General features: G+C 44.1%; 1 protein-coding gene across 3 annotated transcripts in view; it reads right to left on the bottom strand.

The window, feature by feature from the left end:
• Positions 1-9,238: 9,238 nt before the first annotated feature.
• The window catches only part of RAD18 (RAD18 E3 ubiquitin protein ligase), a 61,754-nt gene continuing 46,749 nt past the window's right edge, over positions 9,239-24,243 (bottom strand). The window contains exons 12-14 of one of the 3 annotated variants that reach the window (XR_007767236.1): positions 20,565-20,627; positions 9,737-9,927; positions 9,239-9,646 (exon numbers count right to left, since the gene is read on the bottom strand). Coding sequence is in view for 2 of the 3 variants with exons in the window: in XM_050904694.1 (XP_050760651.1) it covers positions 9,825-9,927; positions 20,565-20,627 (166 nt within the window). In the remaining variant the exon portion in view is untranslated. Of the gene's footprint in view, positions 9,928-20,564; positions 20,628-24,243 lie in introns of all 3 variants that reach the window. The other 2 variants (XM_050904694.1, XM_050904695.1) reach the window with 2 other exon arrangements.

Here is a 24,243-nt window from a genome sequence, read left to right as displayed (position 1 = left end):
GAGATGCTCAGTAACGGTTTATCTGTTGGGACAGTTGTCCCAGCCGTGCTCTCAAAATTAAGGACTTGAGCGGGTCGCTGCTCCCTCTGTGGAAGCTCGCGTCGCCCAGGGAAAGCAAGCCAGCCAACTCCGTTACTTTGAACCATAACCTAATGGTAGTATCCTCGTGTTCACCGTACTGCTGACTCTCCTGCTTGTATTTTGAATAGCTGTTCTGTTATCATTTAACGGAGGGCGGCCAGGAGCAGACAAGCCACAGAGGACTGCGTGGTGACAAGATGTATCACACATTTGCCAGAGGGGACAAGCGTGGTGAGGCAGGGGAGGGAAGCGCAGAAGGGATTTTCACAGCAATAACCCTATGAAGTCATTTTCTCAGCAGCATGCTGGATACCCGAGCATGGGTGCGTTACTTCTGTTAAGGCTGGTGAAAGAGGGATTGGCTAGAAAATTTGCTTTAATGTGCTCCAAGAGAAAACAGACTTCTTGGACCAACGTCCAGAGAGTTCAAAGGAGCTTCCAAAAGAAGGTGGTGATGAACCCCAGTCTTTTCAGTCCTCTCTTCACGCCGTGCATGGGTCCAGCTCGCTGCCAGGGCCAGGGCTGGGCTCACCTCTCCCAGTCCCCGCTGGAGAAGTGAAGCCCCTGGGCCAGCGCAGCCCAGGGCACAGATGCCCGGCAGCTCCTGCCCCTCTCCTGAGAGCCGTTTCTCATCATGCACCAGATGCGCCTTCCCGGTGCCTTCGCTCGCTTGCAGGGACCAGACTGCGCTATGAAACACAGATCATACCCAGCTGGCTGGGGGAAAAATTAGATCTATGCAACTTTATAGCGCTGATGTTTGCCATATTGACGAGAAAATAAACCCACATGCATTCATGACTCTGCCCCCAGAGGCGATGGCATGTCCACTGCTCACATCACAATCTCCATCCCGTTTGCATTGGTCGGAGAAGCGATTCGAGTGATGCCACCCAGAGAGCGCCCAAAAAGGAACCACGGGTTTTGCCCCAACCCAGCATTGGACGAGCAGACAGCATCCCCGGAGCTGTGCACTGCGAATACCCGTTACGTGAAGGCAGCACGTGGAAGGCTGGAACGAGCCACTCCTGCTCCGTTTGGTCTTGCAACACCTGGGTGCCCCAACTGCAGTGCCCACAGGAATGACACCCAAGGCCCTGGCAGCTGTGAAGGGTTTAAATTATTCGCGGTAGAAACAACCTGCTGTGGTTGCAACTCTGATCCGTGCCCAGCTACTGTAAATTGGCCTTTTTAATGTAATTTTCAGTAATTTCTGTTATAAACTGCGCTGTCCGCAGCAGCAAAATCATGATGCTGGGAGGCACATCCGACACATGAAAGCAGTTATTATCACCGCTCGTCACGGGGGCCCTGCCAGCCCTCTGAAATGCGGATCCCTAGAAGCGTTAGGATGCGGTTTTTCTGTGTTTTCTCCCTGCTGCTGAGCAGATGCTGTTGTTGCACAAGGGCAGGGGAAGCCTCACTAACCGTACCCGCTGCTCCGTCCGTGATGCTCACCTGTAGCAGAGAGGAGACGGAAAATCCTGCGGGTTGTTTTCTTCAGCGTCCCTGCCACATTGCAGGCTCCACTGAAATCCCGTCAGCTGCAGTCAGCGTCTTTCACTCTTATTTCTGCAGAGCACAAGAAGGAGAACAGCGGATGCCAGTCACAGAGAGCAAAGAAATATTTCCAGCAGATAAACTGTAAATTCGCTGTCGATAGTATTTGCAGGCAGCAGTGCCTCTCAGAACGCAAAAGCAGAGCTCAAATTTCAATATCACAGTGAATTGGTTTCAAGGACCTGTCTAAGGACGGATCATCACAGCAAAAGCTAATGCAACATTTAAAAACCCAGTGAACCAACACGAACAATAAATAACTATTAATTACTTATGGGGCAGACACTGAAGTTCTGTGAGAAAAAACATGGTTAAACCTCCCTAAGTACTCTTTGTGAATTATTTGCTCAGCTGTAATCAGGAGGTGCATTAAGTATTTAATAATGCAATTATTTGAAAAAGATTTTTAAAGGCTTTTGTGAAGATTTACCACGTAAGCAGGGATTCCAGCGGTCAGGGAGGAGGGTGGCCAGGCAGTTCTGCGCCGTTTGGGGGAAACACTATTTTTAACAAAGTTGCTTTATGACTGCAGTGCTCTCCATTACCGTACACAGAAGGGCTTCCCACGCAGCCCACGCCAGTGATCAAACCCCCCGGGAAAGGGAAATATTTTATTTCTAAATAATGTGCAACGACTTCCCAAACGCCTGTGACCGCGGTGGGGACGCTGCAGGTTACCTGGCGGGGTGACGGCGGAGGGGAAGCCCCGCTCGCCCTCGGACGGGGCGGCTGGGTGGTCCCGGGGCCCTTTGCACAAGTAATGGGCCCTTTGCAAGTAATCCACCCCAGGATTACTTGTTTCCACACCTCCTCGGCAGTGCCAAAGCAGCAGGCAGTTAGAAACGTTGCCAACAGCGCAACTCCCTGCAAGAAAACGGCCCCAGATACCTGCGTGTGCTTCACACGTACAGGGGATTACCCGGGGAGGAGAAGCTCCCGAAGGCTTTGCGATGCCCTGCTTCTGGTGCACTTCAGCTGCATAAAGTAGTGGCATAAAGTGCAACTTTACACCACATAAGCTTGCCTTGCATTTACCCATCTTCAGACAGCTATGAAACCTTGTCCTTTAAACAAATGCCAGGGCAGAGGGGATGCTGGAGGGGAGCAGTACTCAAGATCTGGTGAAAATGGCAATGGGTTGTTTTTAGATGCACAGCTTGCCTATTTGCATTTTAGAAGTGATCTCCAACTGGCTGCACAGAATATCAAAATAATGATTTAAAACACATTTACAAATGGCTCATTTACTGACAGAGGCTTTCCTTCAGAAGCCCATTGAAGGGTAGCCAGCACTCACCCGTACGAAGCGACAGCTACGCGTGTGCTTGGCAGGAATCGAGGCAGCAGATGCCATCCTGAACCCCGCTTGCCACAACCGTCTTCCACGTCTGTGAATGCCAAACTCCGGTTCAATCCCATAACCCAGGCTGAATCCTGAAATTCTGCCGCTGGCTTAGTGCAGAACTGTACAAGTGATTTGTAATTATGGAGTCATCGGGAGCGTTACACAGCTGTTCACCTGAAGCCAGCACACGTGCAAACACCGCTGGCAGCAAGAAGAAATCATAAGGTAAAATTAAGAAACTAGTTTTCATTTAGGAGCTCATTTAATCTCACACTCCAACTTTAAAGAGAAGACTCCTCGGGGCCTTTCTGGCTGTGCGTGCTCATATGGGCCTGTAACTGGTATTACTCATGCAGAAACGGTAGCTTTATTTATTTATTTTTGCAGTAAAGCAAGCAGACTGTGCTGTGGCTGGAGACCTTTGCAGTTATCCAATGCTAATCTTGACTGTCGCTTTCTTCCTACAGTCTGAACATTTAATTTCACTTAAAACTTTCCTGATGTTATTTTTGTTTTGTAGTTTAGCTTTCCTCACGTATCCGCCCTCATACAATTTTGTGCAAAGAATTTTTCTTGTTAGCAGTGTTGCCACTGACACACTCTTATTTGCTGGAAATTTCAACTTTTAAAAATACCAGCGATAAAACCGTGGCATGATGAAGGATGCAGCGACTTTTCCAGGAAGACTCAAATGTATATCTTGTATCAAGAGATGCCCTAAAAAGAGAGATTTCAATCAAAGTGTTTACAGACAATGAAGTTATCCCCCCCCGCCCCGACTTACAGCCATGCAATCGCTCTGGATAGGGAGCAGCAGCGGCACTTGATAAGGTCTTTGAGCTGCAGGATCAATTCAAGATGTAATTTTCTATCTGAATAGGCCAGGCAAATTGTTAATAAGAAACACCCGACCTGAACGCGAGGAGCTGTCGATGGCGACCTTGCACGCTCCACATGAGTCAGAGGCCTTTGGCATCAACAGGCGCGGAAGTTCCCAGGAGCTCCTGTTCGGAACACGATGTGCTCACTAGCAAAGCATTTTGCTGTACCCAAAACTGGGCTGAGCTACGGAAACAATGTCATCGGGCAAAACTGTGCTTTACGTGAAGCCTGTTTGATGGGGGGGGATAAAGGGGAATGAACAGTAAAACATTTCAAACCCGTTGGCAGCGGAGATGAGAAGGTATCCAAATATTCACCTAAACGTATCACTGCAATGATTTAATGAATTAACCGAGCACCCAGGAGTGAGGTCCCTCCAGCAGCTGCAGCCCCATGTCCAGTGCTAACACCGGCGATGCTAATCCAGCTCTGCATGCATAGAGGAACAGACAGAACAAATAATACAGGAAAATACACACATTCCTTTCGTGATGGATCAATCACAACTCTCACACTTTAATCTTTTCCCTAAAAAGGTGGCAATTTTCAGCTCATCTATGCCATTGTTGCACAAATCTGTACTTTTCTTAGAGAAATTACAAGGTTGGTAGAAAACCTGATGCCCATGCAACTACTTGTGGCACAACATCATATTTAGGCAGCACTTGCCCTCTCAGACTCACTAAGCAATCGCTCATGTACAAAAACCATCAGTGGGGCTTTGTCTGTGCATTTGTTTTTAAGTGCCGATTGCAAATACTTTCCAAAGAGGCTTATTCAGCGTTTGTGGGTATGTAGTTGGGACATCACTCGGCGTCATAGCTGCCGTGCCAGAGGCTGGAAATGCTAAATGGTGCTCCCAGACGGTCTCAGAGAAGCTGCTGGCATCGGGGGGGAGGTTTCCCCAGAGCCTGAGGAGCTCTGGCGTTTCCACGAGAGAGGGAGCAGGGCTGCTCTCCGTGCTGACCGCAGGACACGGGCGCGATGCCTTGCAGAGCCATGTGCACGGGCGAGACACGGCAGCAAACGCAGCCGCCCTCCCGGCCCCGGCCCTCGGCGCTGACGGTCTCTGCCAGCAGCCAAAGGCAGCAGCCAGCTGATCGCGGTGCTGGGGAGTGTGCTGGAGTGGGGGGTGTATTTAAGGGTGTTTCTGCCTACAATATCTGGTATCGTGGCTGGCGTTTAGGCTCTGAATCCTTCAGGGTGTTATTAAAAAGGTCAAACTGAGAAATACTTCAGGCAATTATTTTTTTTTCTTTTCTTTAAATTCACCTTTTGAGCTGGTTTGGAAGGAGGCTGGGTTTCAAGGTTTCCTTTTTCTGAGCTGTATTCTAGCAGGCATAAAATAGCCCAGCAAAAACCCAAGCATTTTCTAATAGATGCATGGAAAGGTCACCTTGCAGAAAATACGATGTGGCTGAATTTGGTTCTGCATCACTCCAAATATACAGTGCAAACTCAGGCTGTAAGTTACTAAACCATAGACTGAAATTAATAATGGCTTTTTGCAAACAGAACAGCAAATACACCAACAAGGGAGTATTTGGGAGCTCACTAAACCCAAACAATAATCACCTTATTGCACCTCAGTACCCCACTCCCCACCAAGATCCTGGACACACAACTGCGTGAACAGCCAGCGCTGCTGTACGTCGTGGCTGGAAAACCACCACCGCAGCTACAGCAGCCGGGACCGGCGGCACCGGGCTGCAGCCGCCCTCCACGGCCATCGTGCCCGTGAAGCAACAGCTCGGAAACAGCTCCGCAGTTGGTTCAAACGCTGATCCAAACCCTCCCAAAATCACAGCAGCCCCGTTTCCAAAGGAAACGTTGGCAGCACATTCTAGTCTCAAGCTGGCGTTTCAGCCCCGTTGCCACCCAGATCCTCCTTACCAGAAGGTGCTTTATGAACTGCAAAGGAAGACCAAGACGTGTCGCGCTAACTAGCAGATGTCGGCTGTGAATGCAAACCAGGACGCATTAACTCAAGGCAAAAAAATGGCTTGGCTTTGCGATGGATGGGTCAACAGAAGCCCAGAAAAGATTCTCGTTCCTTTATGATCCTAACACACACCTAAAATAACAGAAGTCGCAGAGGGGGAAATAAAAAAAAATTAAAAAAAATAAATCAGACTTGCAGGATCACCTCACGATAGAGTCTTTCACTCATCAAAGTTAATATCCTGGAACTTATATATGATATTGTATTTTACCTGATCATTAAAATAATTGATTTAAAGCTGCCTATACTGAAAAGTTAAGAAGTTTTCTCAGCAAAAGGAATATTGCCTTACAGTGTTCTCCCTGAATAACAAGTTTTGACAAATAAAATGGTTAAAGAAAGTGAAATCTTAATTTAGTTCTGCTTATTGCAAGCAGAAGATTGGATGGATTAGTTTCATTTAATTTATTACACCATGCAGCTCTCGAAGGCAGGATGGAAATCCCAGCTGGGCATCCCTCGCCGCGCCGGAGCAGAGGGGTCGGGATCTGCTCCAACCCTCTCCGGCCCCCTCGGCCCGCTCCCACCCAAACTCACTGCGTTTCCAGTATCACCAGACACTGCTGCGGCTTCTTCAGAAGGCAGAGCGCTGTATGCTCTGAAACACCTCTGCTCCCACGCTGCTCCCAAAGAACAGCAAAGCCAGTGCTAAACCCTTTCCAAAATCCTCCTGCTGTGGCCCTCACTCCTTGGCGACTTGGCTTCATTTTCACATGAAGGACTAAGACATCTGTGGGGATGAGGGGGCCGCGATTCGTGCTTGGCGTTATTCGTCCCCTCAAGACTTTGCTCCTCTAGTAAAGGAGAGGGTGCGTCCTCTCAATTCCTCCTTTCTACTTGTCCTTCCCGACACGCAGCACCAGGAGAGTCACTGCTCCTTGCAGGAGGAAGGGGCAGGAGCATACACTTGACTCAGTCACTTAATTACGTGAAAACAAATACAAGAAAAACAAATTATAAAAACAGTACAGCCGACGTAGCCTTGAGAATGATTTCCTTAGATTCCCTGTACCTCGACCTCCGCGCATCTGTTCAATGCAGCCCGGAACACATTCCCACTCCAGAGAAGTGGCTACCAACACGGCTGCCCGGCTCAGCCCATGCCGAAGCCAGCATGACCTATGGCAGCGAAACCAAAGGCGCAGGGTTTTGCTCCGTCCTGTCTCTGTGGGTCCCCAGAGGTGACAGGCAATAGCCTGGTACGCAGCCACAGATGCGATTTTCAGATTTGGCATCCAGCATCGTACAGCACGCCACCGGCACCAGCTGAACGGCCACGCTGACCATGCAAGCAAGGGCAGCCTTAAGTGCCAAAATCAATATTAAAAAACCAAACATTCAAGGCTTATATTTGCAGACAACAAAGCAGATGCACATAAGAAATAAACATTTTGGGTTTTATTTTTAACTGAAAACAGCTCTTTGGGGATAGCCTGGCACAGATCCAAGATAGCAGGTCACTCTGTGGTTCACTGCAAATGACAACAGAAGGGTTTAAATTCAAAACATTTGCAAAAGATTAAAACATTGTTTAGGAAGGTTAATGTCTTCTCACATCTGCCCAGGTTGACAGGAAGAGAATCCTTCGAAATGCACACCAAAGAGGGACCAAGCTCTGGCTTTCTGCTTGGAGAAATAACGATTTGATTGAATGTACAGAAGGAAAACAGTCATTTCCAAAGCTTGCGACTTTTTATACATTAAGGAGTATAGCTTCAAGGGCAACACTTTTTCTTGCGTTCTTCAAGTGTCAGGGGACATATTCTGAAGTCACCGTGACAGTCAGGACCGTACCGCTGCTGTCTGGGACCTCAACGGCTCCGACAGCCGTCTCCCACCTTGCTCTGCTCTGGAGGGTTACAAAATCTCTTGCCAGCCTCCAGCCCCCCGGGCCAACGCTCCCAAGGGCTTGCACCAGCCTTTGCAGCACTAATACAGACAGAATGTGTACTTCACATTTTGTATGTTTTTATTCACCTTCTATATTGATTTTTTCTAAGTACTTTCTAGCCTGTGCTTACTTAATAAATTAGGCTATTTCTCCTTACTAGATATTGAAATACATTTTCATCTCACGTCAGTAGTTATGGTCATTAACTACAAATTTAACTCTGCAAGTGGCACCTGGTTCCAAAGCTACACGAGAAGTCTCTGCTATCGATACAACACATTTATAGCCCATTCACTATATTAAAAAGGAAAGCTCCCAGGTAGTTAAGTACTGCAGGATCCTAATTTTCCTGCCGATCCAGCAGCGCTAAGGACCTCATGCAGTACACGGCACCCGCACCACAATTTCCAGGCTGACCTTTAGCGAGTTGGCCAGGGTGCAGCGGATCAGCGTGTCTAAGGGCTCCCAGCCTTACCGCCCCACGCTTAAACCCGTAACGGCGCTTTAAAGCCGAGGCAGCAATTCTGCAGTCTCAGAGACCCGCTGCTGCCAGCGCAGGCTGGGACCTCGCCCCGGGCCACAGCACAGCCCCGCTGCCCCGAGCCACAACCGGGGCAGGCTGAGGCACCTCCTCCAGCCTCATCAGAGGTACAGCCACACTCCTCTAGAGCCAGAGCTCATGTTTTATGTTCCAATAGTACTGACAGAGTTTTTTGAGGCTATTTTCGGTGTACGACAGCGGATATCATTACCATAGTAAAGAAAACAAAGTGCTGCTAACTCAAATATAATTAAACTGTAACAATAAAAACCTCCAAGGGATGCTCAGCAGCTGACGTAAACTGATCTACATGAATTACAGACATATTGACCATTATGCACGCAAACATTTTTATTCTCCTCTGGCTAAGTGCACAAAATTTAAATCTGTCTTGTATTAATTGCTATCATTAAAAGGCAGACCTAAAAGCAGAAGTCAATAACTGCCCTTTTTCAAAATGTTTGCTTTTAGTAACAAACAAACAAACAAAAGCAGCTTCCTGTTTTTCCTCTGCATCTACTTACCTCCATGGATTTACTACAGTTTATATTCACCACAGATTTAGCCCGTTCTAAACAAAAATACTGCCTGCTACCATGGTTTGAGGAGGAATCTTTTTGAAAGCAAAATGTCCGGTCCCAATTACAGCTATAGTCTAAAGTCAAAAGACACATGACCCCCAATCTCCTCAATCTCAAAAAGATTTTGTGCTTCCTTTGCAGAGTTCCCGATGAAAAGCTATGACCAAAGCTTCAGGGCTCAGAAAGAACATCTTTGAATATTTGCATGGTATGTATTTCGCTTACGAGCTGTATTTCTAAAAACCTACCCTGTTGTTCAGGCTTACTTTAATTTTATTGCATCGCTTTATTTTATTACAAAACTCCATCATCTTCTAAGAAAGATAAGACTTTTTAATGCTAATATTTATTTTAAAGCTAGAATACTTAATGTCCAATGACTTTGCAATTTCTTTCAAATTTAATGACTTTAAACTGAAATAATGACACATACTAATGAGTAAGTTTACATGGATATATTCAAAAAAAAGCGTATTTCTGTAGAGCAGAAGTCCGCCCGGTCCCTCGGCTCCCCCGACGCCTCCCCCCGAGCCGAGCCAGGTAACTGGAGCATCAGCATCTGCCCGGCCCCAAGCAAAACGCGGTCCCGCGATTGCTTCCAGAGGGCAGAGCAAGCTTCTGCGGGACGCGAGCAGGAACAGCGGCGACGCGCAGACCCACGTCCTTCAGCGGCGAGGCTGCGGCGCGGCACGAGCGCCAGCTCGGGGCTCCAGCAGGACTCCGGCACTTTAGGGCCCATCTCAGAGATGGATGGCCCACAGTGCTGTAAACAAAAGACATCAGCACACCAATCTGGTTATTTTAAGGCAGTGCGAATGATAGTTACGCGAAAATTCAGCATTTTAGTAAGTACCCAGATACACTGAAAACTGGAAAAAACTAAGAAGTATTTCTCAGCGTTAAGCCTTCTGTGCGGTTTTAGGCTTCACATCACTGCAGCACTAGCTCTTCTTCCGCTTACTCTTGGGAAGCAGTTGATCATTTTCTGGCACTCGGGGCCGATGCAACTTTCTTTTGTCAACTCTCAGACCCAGAGAACTGCTGCTGGGGGGGGAAAAAAAAAAGGAAAAAAAAGGAAAATATGGTTTTGAAGATGCTCTAAACACAGCAAATACTGAAGGCGGTATTAAAGTACTGTAAGCAGTATGCGGGCACACACACGCGTTACTGGTGATGGTGAAGGGAAATACTGCTCTATCTTCTTGTTCGAAGAAGATGACAGCACCCACGAACCATCCGGTTCACCCCGAGCCCGCAGGGACAGGGGAGCCGCGGTGCCTCTCCCCCGTCACCAGGGACCAGTCTGGAACAGGCAGGAGCGGCAGCAACCTTTCAGATTCCTTGTCCATAAATGAGAAGAGCCCCTGGCGCTGACGAAACCATGATCGTGTTATATCCGAAAAGGTCAACTCGAAACAGAGTCATCCTCAGCAGCACAGCCACTGAGGAAAAGGACGAGTGGTTTTGGTCACGGTTACCCAAGAAGGAAAGCGCGTGGGACTCCCATCTTTAAACAGGCTCTCTGTGCCAGAGGCTCGTCTCATTTATGGACAAAGAATTTTCCACTGGAAATTCAAAGAAGTGTTTTCTTTTTAGTCATAGAGTTAATTTTAAAGAAAAAAATTGTTAAACTAGCCATATTTAAATTAAGCAGCTAATTCCCATCATTCAGCCTTGGAGCTTAAAATTCCACGTAGTGTTGACATGAAAGATATCACTCATCCATCAATAGCTATTACCAATTAAACATTCCTTATAAATGCACTCTTTTTTTTTACCATTTGCTAGGATGAATCCATCCTGCAGGGATTATTCATTTGGCTTAAACTGGGAATTCACAGCTGAAAATAACAGCGGAAAACTCTCAAATGCCAAAGTCCGTGTCTCTGTTGGCTGCTACAAGATATATACTAAAAGAGATTAACAGGAACAACTCATATTTCAGAGCTCAGCTCAGCACCACGATGGAAACAGAACTCCTGTACCTCTGGAGACGGCAGTGTGATTAAACGCACATACCTGCAGAGCGCAGAAGGAAGAGACGATGCATATGCATCACCCTACCCAACCCTCCCCAGTCCTCAACGCTACAAATCTCACAGGCGTGATTTCTACAATGCATGACGACCGAAGGCGAAGGCCTTTCCCTCCCAGCTGTACCCTCCACTCCCCGATTTCCATCCCCTGCATTCATTCAGGGGAGAGGATCCCTCATTTTAACCTAGAAGCAGCTAAGGTTTTAAAAGCTAGTGAAATTAGGTATTAACAAAACCTCTTTCAATATCTCACCTTTTTCTCTGCTGCAGTTCACAATTTTGCATTATTTAAATTCAATGCCAACGCTAAGGCTGAGTTTTGTGAAATCTCTGAGTACAGTAATGCCTTGCCAAAGGCAGTTCCATGCCGAGCTAAAACGCACAGGCTAACTGATGAAAGGATTCATAAATGGATACACAGATGTTTTCAGCGTGCCATGATACAAATTATTTTCTTCCTTTCAATTAAGCTCTACAGCAGCTATTTTCAACCCAACCCAAGGGAGCTGTGGCTCTTTGTATCCATCGTACCCAACTCTTGTACACGGGCCGTATCTTCCGTTCTACATCAAGGAGAATTTGCCTATCTCCATCCAGCTCTGCACTTGCATGGCAGAGCAAAGGACAATTAACCTTGGTGGTCAGGTCGTTACGAGCCTCTGATGAACGACACTGAAGAAGCACGCTCTTTAGGGACAGGGTAAGATACGGAAGTGATACACTAACCCTTCTCCAGAGCACGTGGCTTTGGGCACCGATGAATGAAGGATCCCAACCTGGATGGACAACCTGTCCAATGCAGCGTATCGCCTATTAATCACCTTCGCTTTTCCCATCCTAGGGTGCTTTGCTAGCTCATGGGCACACAGCAGCCCTACAGTTCTCCAAGCCAGCTGGAGCCCTTCGGCTGCACCCCTTTGGTACCGAACGGCCATGGCCTTGGCACGGAGTTTCCCACAAACAAGAGACTACCTGCCTGGCCCCCCGCTGCCAGAGGTACCCCTGCCAGCAGCCCCAGCCAGCGAATGAATCTGTGAACACAGTTAACTCCCAATGGTCTGCAAAGCACTTACCGATGGTGAGACCGGCCTGACAAAACAACGTAAGGGTTTTTCTCCAAAACTAACTGCATTAAGTAAAGCTAAAAATACATTAAACACTTCATGTTTCTTTCCCTAAAACTAATTGCTGCACTTGCCCAGAGACATTATTTGGCTATAAAGAGCAGAAATACATACACAGACAAGGCTGTGAAAAAAGGGGCATTTCTTATCAATTTTTATTTATTTATTTGAGATCATCTTCTCAGATACAGTTGGCACACTGGCACAGTTTGGGAAGAATTGCATTGCTTACTTACTAATGAATTGTTGAGCTCTAGCTTGAAATATCCTGTCTATAGGTTGATAGAAAACTGACACGAAGCAGTTCTTGAGATTTGGTAAATTATTGCAGATATGATTATATAATTAATATAGAGAAATAATGTTTAGGGGCTCATCTAATTTGCTGTTCACTATTACCCTTCAAGCCTCTCGGTATTGCTTTGCATTTCTTCCCAGGGCTGCTGGGTGCATTCCAGAGGACAGGCACCACGATGACCCTAACCCTGCTGTGCTGCTTTCCGTGGCACTGTGCGATACCGCCTTCACAAGGACTCGGCTATACCACAGAAAAGCATCCTAAATGATGGTCTGCAGAACTCAAATAGCGATGTCATGATAAGCAGTCATTAACATAACGATCTCTTCGCTGCCATGTGCTATGAGGAAGGAGCCGGACCACAGCGTGCCCTCGCAGGCAGGCCAGGCCGTGACGGTGCTGGTGCGTGCAGCAGAGGCGGACGACAGCCCGGGCACTCGCAGCCAAGTATCCTAAACCCCGATGGGTTTGTATGGCATGTTCTGAAGCTGCAGAATGAAAATCAAAGTTGCATTCGTCTGTACTGTTCTACGTTTGCTTTGGCACAGCACCATTCTCCGTCTTAGATCAGTATTGTCCCTCTTCCAGTAAATAAAAACCTAAACTTGATTACCTATTTAAATCCAGAGAATATTATCTCAAAGTATTTCCAAATGTTCTTGTAGCTTATGATGGCAAAGTAAACTCTCTGTAGCAGCCTTCATCTCATACCAAATATCCTGCTGACAAAATAATTATATTTATTTTAGTTTAAAGTGCTTGAGGACAACTGATTTGTATTTTTACTTCCATAAATACTTTTACAATCCTGCCTCTATTTATAAGTATTTCATCCACTTTATAGATGACTTTACAGATATCACTTTCTGCTGTCCTTTTATTATATCCAGATTTTGTTCTATAATGAAGTATCTCACATTTTCTACCTTTGTTTTGCTGAATTTAAGATAGGATGCAAACATTAGAAAAAAATTAACATTGAATGAAATGAGGAATTAATCAACTATTTTCCATGCAAATGAAAAATTAAAAAAAAAAAAAGGAAACTGAAAAAATGGTGACGTTAATTACAACTTTTAGTAATCTAAAGCTTTGTAACTACCACTAAGCCAGAGAAGATATCGGTCACAGAAATCTATTCCAAGAAATAGCTGATTAAAATCAAGCTAAAGACCCACCCTGCAAATACCATACCCTTTGTCTTAACTGGGACTGCTCACATGATTTATAGCTGCTTACGTAAGTTTGGAGAGCGCTTAAATAAGATGCTTGTGTAATAGCGGAGCCCGAGAAGGCCGCGAGGCACAACCAGCAACACAGCTGCACCACCTCCACGACTCGCTCCAATACCCGAATGTCACACCACTCTAGCTAGATGCCATCGGGGCACCTCAGTGTCACTGTCATTATGTATTTCATTACAGTTTTCATATTTATCGAGCCTTTCAGAAATAAACAAATAACTAATTCTTGGTAAGTAACATTTCAAGTTGGCCAAAGAGACAGAATCTGCGCCCAGTACCAGCACTGGTGACTTCAGAGGAGTCTAAAACCAGCTTGTGCCTCAAATGCCAACACAGAATTTGCATAAAAACCAACCAGTAACGTATCTGAGAAAATACATGCCTGCACGGGAATCACTCCACTGAAGAAGGGTGACATTTCACTAGAGCGAAAGGTAATAATGTCCAAAAATATGCTGGTCAATGAGGTACCACTGTATTATGGGGAACCTGTGGAGGATGTAAGATATTCAAAAGGCTGAAAAGGGGAAATATAGTAGCTGGGCGGGGGTGACGGGACACAGAGGGGCACAAACCAGACCAAAACATTTGTTTTTCATAGAGTGCCCCCCAGGAGGGTCAGCTATAGCAAGGTCTCAGCTGGAACACCAGAACAGTGTGTATATGGCACATTGGTTTTCCCCCTATCATTCCCTTCTCCTCCAAAGAGACTAGAAAAGAAAAACAACTAGAGGCATAGGGAACATGACTTAAAAGGGGAGGTTACAGAATCTGGTTTTGTTTCCTCTGGAAAAGATAAGACTGAGGAGAAACGGTAATAGTCTTCCAAAGTGTAAAATTTCCACTTCTCTCTTTACCAGGCTTATACGTGTCACCCACTTTTCAGCAAAGAATTAACCACCCTTTTAATGATGGCAATAGTTAAGCAAATTAACACTAGGAGAGACTCTGGAATCCTCACCCCTGGACATCTACATCAACCCATTAAATAAAGACCCAGCAGCCCCTTTCCCACCATCGCACGTACAGGATTTATGAAGACATCAGACAAATGGCTGGAAGTCTAGTCATTTAGCAAAGCCCATTTGAGTTCCCAAATTCCATCTGATATTATTTTTACTATAGTTACAAGGAATACAAATGACTGCACCTGCAAAACTTTAGACAGAAAAATATTTTCTTACTCATCTGACACTTCTGTGGGTTTGTCTTGACCTGAACTTAAGCGTGCCAGATGTCAGCTAACACCTTCAGACAAGAACACACATATCCTGAAAGTCTGGGAAAAAACAAGTAGTATTGCCAATCCCAGCTACTCTAGAAAGCATAATATAGACCCCAAAATGACACAGAAAATTAATTCTTTGTCTTCTAAAATGAGTCTCCAGCTAGTTTCCTCTAGCTTTGTCCAGAAGTGGAGAACGATGGTTGCACACTGCAGACACGTACTCATCTTGTTGCCACAGCCCCCTTCTTTGGCAGGCAGCCTCCTCCACTGCTCCATCTGGCGCAGAGGGCCCTTCCTAGGGAGCAGCAATTTTTTAAACCCTGTGACTTGACTCACTCTCCTGAAGTGTAAAGGGTACGAGAGAAGAAACAAAAACTAAAAAAATGTCTTTTGATTACAAAATATGCAATCACATTCACAAAAATACAATTCAGAGATTTGCATTTCTCCCCAAAACATCACTAAGCAGACTGACACTCACCTGCAGACACCAAAATGGGTTAAACAAGCAATTGTTGCCTGGAGGTTTTGTTTAATAAGGCAATTTCTGAACGTAAGGTCCGTGTCAGTGTAATACTCAATGCTCATCAAGCCATGAACCTGCAAAGTCTTAAGCATTTGTATAATCCTATATGCCAGCAACACACTGAAGTCAACAGAGCTATTCAGGTATATAGCTGTTTCCAGGAGCAGGTCACATATGATTCAAATTTTTATGCCTCATCTATTAACACTTACCTGCACAAAGATGCTTGCCCAGGACCAGGAACTTAATTTACATCTGAAGGATTAAAACCTTACTCTGTTTCTGAACTTGAATTTAAAACCACTTGTCTGCCAATAAAAATTAAGTCACCAACAGTATACACTAATAAGTGTGGTTCATGGGGGAAAATAGGCAATGCTTTGAGTATATCTATTCAACTCAGGGAATGGGAGGCAGTGACCATAGAAAAAAAGACTTGGTTGAAATGGCTGAAGGACTTGGTTTGTGGAGCCAGACAGGGCTGAAGTAAATGCACTCTTCTGAAAGCAGTGAGTCAACTGTCACAGATCAAGTGTCTTCCTAAAATGAACCTGGTTAATATACCGTATCTTGCTAATGTGCTATTCTGCTTAAATAGTCTCCAGAAAGTTAAGAGTTAAAGGTGATTTTGACTGAGTTAGGTATGTTCTTCGCCCAAAGAAAAAGGAAGTCAACTATTTTAATAACTAACTACAGAAAAGCAAAGGAGCATTTAACTCCAAACTGTCTTACAGTGGGATATTTTAAAAGCATGTGGAAAAAACATCTCTCCACTGCATGGCTGAAAAGACACACTGAACTAGGACAAAGACGAACATGTTCTGATCTTTGATATGCTTTCCATATCCGAGAGCTTTCTTTTTAAGAATTAAGGCAGTATTCAGAAGTCTTCCAAACTCTGCACAGCATTGTCAGGCATTTCAGAAGGTCTGAGCATCTACAAGCAGAGGAAGGTACTCGGCGGTACTTGGTCCCTGCTGCAGAGACTCTGGTACCACACAGCGAGCACCCAAACCTGAGCGGCGCGCTCGTGTGTAAGGGGAAGGCACCAGCTGCAGAGCTGCGCAGCAAGGAGCCTCCGCAGCAAGGTGTCCTGCGAGTCGGGAAGATTCTGGGAGCCCCACGGCCTCTCCACGCACATCTCCTTGTGCAGTAAGGACGTACGACTGAGTACTTCAGGGGTTTTAAAATAGATTCAACTTTGGTTTACGTTCATTTTAATTAGGGTAAGAACATTTTTGTACTCCTAGACTTTGATCCACTGGTTGCATGGCATAGTGCCACCAATATTAAAAACGCAAAGCAAATGTACTTGACCTTCTACAGGAATGTGCAAATGTTAGTACTTTGGTCAGATCCCTTCCCATATCTTATGGTGCATTTTGTAATAATGAGGTTTGCTTGTCTAGGGACAATAAGATCCAGACTACATGCTACACAGTCCTTTATCCCCATCTCAGGTCAAGTCAGGTACAGATATGTTGCAATGACATTTCTAGCACCCTACCTTACCTTAGGGATGAAGTGAACTTATTTCTCACAACACCAAGGTACACTTTGAGGTAGGCAGGGATCTTGAATGCAACAGCGCACAGTTACTGACTGATAGTCCTTTTTGTCCCTTTTTTTTTTTTTATTTTCTCCACACAACAAAGTCGTATAGGAAATATATCCACCAGGTATCATTTTTGGAATTTCATTAAAAGCTGTACAGAGAAGCTGCAACTGTATTTAGGAGTGAAACTGAGCTATGACTGAATGGCAAAGTCACTATAAAAGCCTTTCATTAAACCCACATTAATTTTTAAACATTCAGATCTGATACTGCCCAAGGAACTGACCCAAACCTGCAGTTAAGTTGGCATCATCAATGGCCTATTTGACATCCGCATCAGAGAACTGTGAGACATTCTATAAGTGCTCACCAAGAGGTTACTGAGAGCCTGAAATGCTGCCCCAACTTCATCAGTTACAGAGCAATACGAACTTCTGTCGTCCCAATTATATTACTCCACAGCCATTGGATTTGTCACTTAACAGATGAGAAAAGCAAGAAAAAAAAAATGCTTTTGAAATCACGGAGAACACTGAAATTGTGCTTAAGTAAGGTTCAGGAAAGGAATGAAGTTTTGCTAAAAATATACTCCAAACCGCCACTAAAATATCCCTACACTGCTCCATTTGTGCACTTTTACAAATAAATAGCAAGGATGTCATATACAAATACTTGGGTTTATTTTTGAGTACTATCTTCTAATCTCTTTGTGACAAAACAAGACAATTAGTAGAAATTAAAAAAGACTCTAGGAAATTTATATAATGTCTCAATTTTCATTCAAAGCTTAAAAAAATAGACTATTCTAAATGCAGAACATGAATGTTTAGTGCTTCTTTATTAGATCTGTCATGTAAATGAAAATGCTGAACAAATCACTTTTCCCACTGAAAAAGGCACAATATCCTGGTTCAGGACTCCATCTGTTCACATGAGTCTCTCTCTGTCTGCTAAGCACCTAGAGAAGTTGTTATGGTCAGACCAACTTCAGCTTAACACCTGAACAGACGACAAGGCTGCTTTCAGAAACCAAAGCTACAGATTTCAATTGAGACCCAGCCATTCCATCTCACTTTTCCCATTTTTTTCCTCTGCTCAGGGAAAATAAAAGGGTCTGCGTGAGTTTTAAGCTTGTTTTACATGGTCTAATTCTCTTTCAGAGACCTTCAGTCTGAAATTGTACGAAACCTGTAACTCTCCTGCTAAGAACGCTGGCAAACACTGAAAAGAAAATGGTCACAAAATGGGCAGTGGAAAGATCCAGTCCTGCTCGCGTCGCCCCGACACAGCTCCGCAGAGACCATCCTGGGTTACAGACAGGAACACTGAGCTGAATCTTCCCACTGCAAGTGCCCTACCACATGCCTGGCATCCGCGCATTGTCTGGACACGCCGCAGAGGACGCCAGCTCACTGCTCCCGCCGGGGAGTGAGGAGGGGAGTTAAAAAGCAGTGATCTTTCCCACTCCCAGGAATGCACTCCCGGAATGAAGTAAATTAAAATTGTTGAGCCGCGCTTTCACTGCTACGCAAAGAGCAGCCTGTTCATATTCCTTCCACTGAAGCTTCAGCCTGAATTTAACCCTTCCAGAGACACAAGAAACCCCACATCCAAACTGTGGAAAAGCATAAAATGGAAGATATTTTTTAGAGGGACTGAAAATCACATTTGACAAAAATGATTCATTTACATAAAGAAAAACATTTCAGCTAACAAAATGATCCTGCTTTTAAGGATCATACTCTGGAACAATATTGGCTTGTCCTTTAGTATGTAAAACTAAGAGCAATAATAAGGATTTGCATCTAAAATACTAAGAAAGTATAAAGAAATGTATTCTCCGTGATCACACTTGTATCTAAATGAAGACCTTTTCCCTGGCAGGGGCAGCTCTCAGTTGTCTTGGCTTCTCCACTCATGTCTTTCACTCCTCTCCACACAGCAGAAGATGTACTCAGAGGGACAGACATCTGTTTTCTCCATGTCTTGCTGTGCATTTTCATGCCTCAAGCATCTAGTCAAGACAACGCAGGGAGCTGCAAGCTGCTGGCTCTCTCGCTCTGGTGGCCACAGTTCCACCTTTCCTGTTTTGATCACAATTCAGAGCCACAAATCCTTACAGATTGGCTTTTATTCAGGAGCCCAATTCCTAGCAATCTAACTCACTGAGAAATAGCCAGCTGAGATATACTTCTTCACAGGTAATTGATAATTATGCAATGAGGTGGTTACCAAGGACTCTAGATGATCCCTGATCTCATGATCCCTGACCCTTGTTTATCAGGGTCATGCATAAATCTTGTAGCAGATCTAAAAACATCTGTGAAAGATAGCTGTGGCTGCTTACTCTTTGATACACGGCAGCAGCACCAGAGGATCATCACCAGGGGAACAGAGACTAGCATCTGCAATACGTACAACCAAGTATTTTTTACTTTACTGCCCGTCTCAAGGAGTCACTTGCAGGTACTACAAACTAATGTGTGCTTGTGAGTGTCCTTCCAGTAAACACCGCTCACCTTCCCAAAGCGATGCCTCCCTCTACAAGAAAGGCTTTATGATTACTTTCTGTTTTTCCAGTGGTGCACTTTACCATTGACCTCTGACACCACTGTAATCAAGGCGTTATCAGTGCTTCCATTAAAGCTGCTTAAAATCTATTAGGTTATCTAAACACACATTTTAAGAGAGTTTCAAATGTTACTTCTGTCATTAATCATGAATTTTAAGAGCTGTCACAATCTACTCACCACATATGTATGTAATGGATAATAGAGAAAATCGTGTCATAAATGCTCTTTAAAAAGCAGAATATGAGAACTAAATGCAATATGGTTCTCATCATGCTCCTAAGAACAACTACCAAAGTGGAAGTGATATTTGAAGAGAGATCCCAGATCAAGCCAGTTTCAGCTGCAAGGGCAAACTGTACTACTTTTGCAGACTCCACCAGTCTTCGTTCCTGTTTCTTTGTATAACTACAGAGCTTTTCAGTTGATCTAACACTACGCTATTCCAAATTTCACTATAACTGCACACCTTCAGCACCCACATAGATCCCTGTATCTCCTCTCCATCTTCATGTATTTCATTTGGTTACTTCAGGAATCCTTGGATGGTTTCTTACTATTTCTTTGTACAGCTAGACCCAAATTTTAAATATTACCACTACATAATAGAAGGGGATTTTTGGTTTTAAGAAATAAGATTTTAAAAACAAGAAAGTGCTCTTATCTCTGCAAACAAAAGTAAATCAAAACAGATGCTGCAATTCCAGCACGTTCAACTTGACAGAGATGTAGGTAAGACTGACAACAATGTAACTTTAAATACAACAGAAGATCAGATTCTCTTAATTTTCCATAAAAATCAGTTCCCTCATTATTTTTTTTCTTTTTCTTTTCTTTAAAAATATATTCATACTCAAATATACTTTAGAACAATGTTTTTCAACTGGTCATCTGTGGATCCTTGAAGCGCCCAGGTATTATCTTCCAAGGACCCAAAAACACTGACCAAATTGTGTCTCCCACAACTGTGGAGATGCTCCAAGAACCTGACTTTTCAGAAGCATTTGCTTCTCCTGCAGAAAATGCGTAGGATCCCACAAACTGGAAACTACTGACCTAAATCATTCACAAGGACTGTACCACTCATACATTCTACTTACTTGTCAGAGGATGGTGAATATGTCTCAGGCCCTTGCAGATCTCTCAAAATGTCTGAACTGGAGCTGAAGAAGAAAATAAAACATGTGTAAATTTTTTTTTTGCAACACCAACAGCAAAGTAGGGCTGTACTTAGCAAAGGCAGTAGAATCCGTAGATGAGACAGACCCTTCCACACAGCACTGGCAACGAGAAATCATTTCAACCAACGAGAAAAAATTTCAACCAACAGCACAGTCCAGAAAGTTCTGTCTCCGCATCACATAATTTTCAGAGTTATTACTGGGTCTCATTTTCATTATTTAACAAAAAGACAATTCTCTCTGTTCATGTCTTCTTGTTGGTAACTACGATAGCTTTATATTCACAGGCACCAGACAATTTCTCTGGAGAGGATTTGCAAGACACTTCGGTGGGTAAAGTACAACATTTCAAAGAGTAAAGGTGCTTTCATCCTCAAAACTCAAGGCTTAGGTGTAAGCTTACATTTTGACCATAACAAAAAAAATGAATCAACATCAAAGACAAAACCTCAACATTGAAATTGTTAGCGACAAAAATCCAAACTGCCAAGACTGTCAACACATCCAGATAAAAGCCAAGTGAAACGTGCTTTGCCAGCCACCACAGTAACTCGTCACATGAACAGAGGTGGCTCATTTTGAGCTGCTTGAAGCAAGTTTTCCTTGTCAAACCTACCTTCTGAGGAAAAGCCACAATCTAGAAAAGAGACGAAAGCATACGCTACACAGGGTCACAACAATCTTCAGCTGCTATCTGCCCCTGAAATAACATGGTTTTGCTCTGTGGTTTGATCACATATTCTGAAAAGAATGCAACTGACCATTGAAAGACGTATTTCATAAAGCTATTTATTTCTTAATTAAAATAATTAATTTAAAACTTTAATGGATGCTTTTCTTAGACAAAGGAAAAAAAAGCATCTCAGTGCCTTGGATACTGCAAATTGAGGTGAATGAGGACTGAATCAAGCTAGATGTGTCACAACTTTTTTTTTTTAAAAACCTGCTTGAAAAGATTATTTAGTTTTTCATCTTCACACATAATTTCACATTCTAACATGACAAGGAAAATATTTCTAAGTCAGTATTTATATACTTACAATACAGAACACAACAGGTCAAACTCAGTACCAGTGCTGGACAGGTGAGAAGCTTCAATGTAAAGGATTTAAGATGGTAAATCGAAATAAATAAAGAACGAACCACCCTACATCATGAGTTTTATGGCAATAAGCTACCAACCCAGCTAACAGCGGAATCAAGCAACTCCTGTCAATGCTCAGCAAGCCTTCAAGCTGTTGCAGTAGTAAGAGCCCAAAAGGTCATCCCAGACTGCTTTTGTATGAGCAAGCACATAAATGTATAAAGTCTTCATGGTTATTTTGTTTCTTTTAAACACTTAGGCCTATATAAAATTTAAATGTATTTTTAAAGCTTTTCTAGCAGTGAAGAGTTATAGAATGCTCACTGGACTAGAGGCTAAGCACCCATCTGCAAAGCTGAAGAACGGCTCCCGCTGCGGACATCAGGGGTTCACGTCAGCTCCTAAAGGAACCTGACGAACGGATCTCCTCCAGACACTAACTGACGGTTGCTTACCGGGCCCTCAACAACCATGGAGCAGAGTTTTGCTTGCTACATTTGTATGTATTTTACAGTAGTCACAGAGGCGACTTAAATCAGGGTGTTATTAAATTCAGCTATCACTATTGCATCAACATTGGAAGAATCCACGTGTGTGTAGATATATGCACACACGTACATACATGCACACACATTTAATTGACCACAAGTATGAGCTCAGTGATGTCACTCAGACCTCTTCACATGCTCAAAGTTAAAAAAAAAACCAAACAACTACACAGATGATTTCAGCCCGTATTTTAAATAATAAGAAAATTTTGACAAATTTCAATAAAATCTGAATTAAGTGAACACAATACTCTGTTCAATTATTGATAAATGACTTTTATTGCACGTTCAGGCTCCATGATATAAACTATTGCAAAGTTCTCAAGTACATTCCAAATTGCAGGGTTGCAGAAATCAACTAACAAGTTGGAAAATGTTGTTTTCTGGAAACTATCTTTCAAAAAAATGCCTGTCAGCTCAAGCAGTCTGTATGTTACTGCAGAAATTACATAACAAACTATGTTACACAGAGCGTTGGGAGATTTTCATGTAAACCATGGGACAGCAGCTGGATACCAGTTCTCTTGGATTTACTTTAAAGGTTTTACAACAAAATTAATCCCCTGTTTGTTAAAGGACAGCAGACACAAATTGTAAAAATACATCCCCCAAGTCATAGCTTCATACACAGATATCAATGCGTTTATATGTTTGTTCAAAACACATATTAAGGAAAACAGCCCAAAAATACTCCTTCTCACAGGACAGATTCCAGCATGGCAAAGCAGAGTCCTGATAACATGGACAATTGCTGAAGTTTACAAATGGTATTTCTGCCAAAAAAAAGTTTTAATAAACAACATGTCTCATACTAGAGAGGCTGTCTTTGTATCGAAGACCCACGTAGTGATTTTACCGGGCACTTTTCAAAGGTGGAGCCACATTTCCAGTCCCTGGGACGACGGAAGGTGAAAGCTGCTCACTGCCCGTTTCAGCCCCAGGCAGCCCCAGCACACCTCCCAGCACCCGTACCACGGCCTGCTGCCCACTTTTACCATTTCAGCATCATTTTTGCTGGATGAAGACCACTTTGTGCAAATGTACAGTAAACAGCACTCCTTATCAAGAACTACAGATGACTGTCTTTGCACTATCTCTGTTGGAGAATTACCAATTGAAAAGCAAGAACCGTTCTGTACACAACTTCCATACCCCAGGTGCAGGACAGAAGTCTAACATCTTGGCTCATTACCTGGTTCACAGATTTCTGAGAACAGGAGTCAGAAGTTCACTGAAAACACTTACTATTCATAACATATTGCATCATTAGAGAGAAGATACTAATTCAAGCAGGAGAAGGAATTTAAACCCAAATAATGTCATCGGGCAGCTGACAAGGCTCAGGGTGCGTTACGAATGCTTTGGGCACAGCCTGCTCATTCACGGAGAGCCCTCTGGGTACAACATCTATTTTAGGCAGTCAGCAGGAAAGCACATTGCAGGCTGCTCCTGCTCAGCCGTACAGTTTTTCACTGTCACCCTGGGCTCTCCTGACCGCACACATGCCTTCGGTGGCTCCTAGTCCCTCTGCTCGCTGTGCCAGCACAGCCCATGCACACTGCGGGTTCTCTTTGCCCACGGCTTAACCCCAGTGCCTCTCCTCAGCCTGGATCTCTCCCAGAGACACCAGCCAGCACATCCTCACCGCAGGAACACCGAACATTGCTTCCACCATCTGAACATGCCCTACACTGAGCTAGGATTCAGCTGCAGAGATCTCCACACCCTCGGTGTAATACATTAGAAAACACCAGCTCCTACAACACACTGGGAGACTGGGAATCACATGCAAACGTACCTTTTTTTTTTTTTAAGTTTTTCTTAAATAAATTAATAAATGGCATGCAACTTTTATAAGGTGGTGTCATGGTTTAACCCCAGGCAGCGACTAAGCGCCACGCAGCCGCTCCCAGTGGGATGGGGAGAAGGATTGGGGGAAAAAGGTAAAACTCGCGGGTTGAGATAA

The sequence above is a fragment of the Gymnogyps californianus genome, chromosome 13 (assembly GCF_018139145.2).
Source record: "Gymnogyps californianus isolate 813 chromosome 13, ASM1813914v2, whole genome shotgun sequence".
NCBI lineage: Eukaryota > Metazoa > Chordata > Aves > Accipitriformes > Cathartidae > Gymnogyps > Gymnogyps californianus.
The sequence above is the reverse complement of the archived record's forward strand: the minus strand, read 5'-3'. Positions and strand labels throughout refer to the sequence as shown.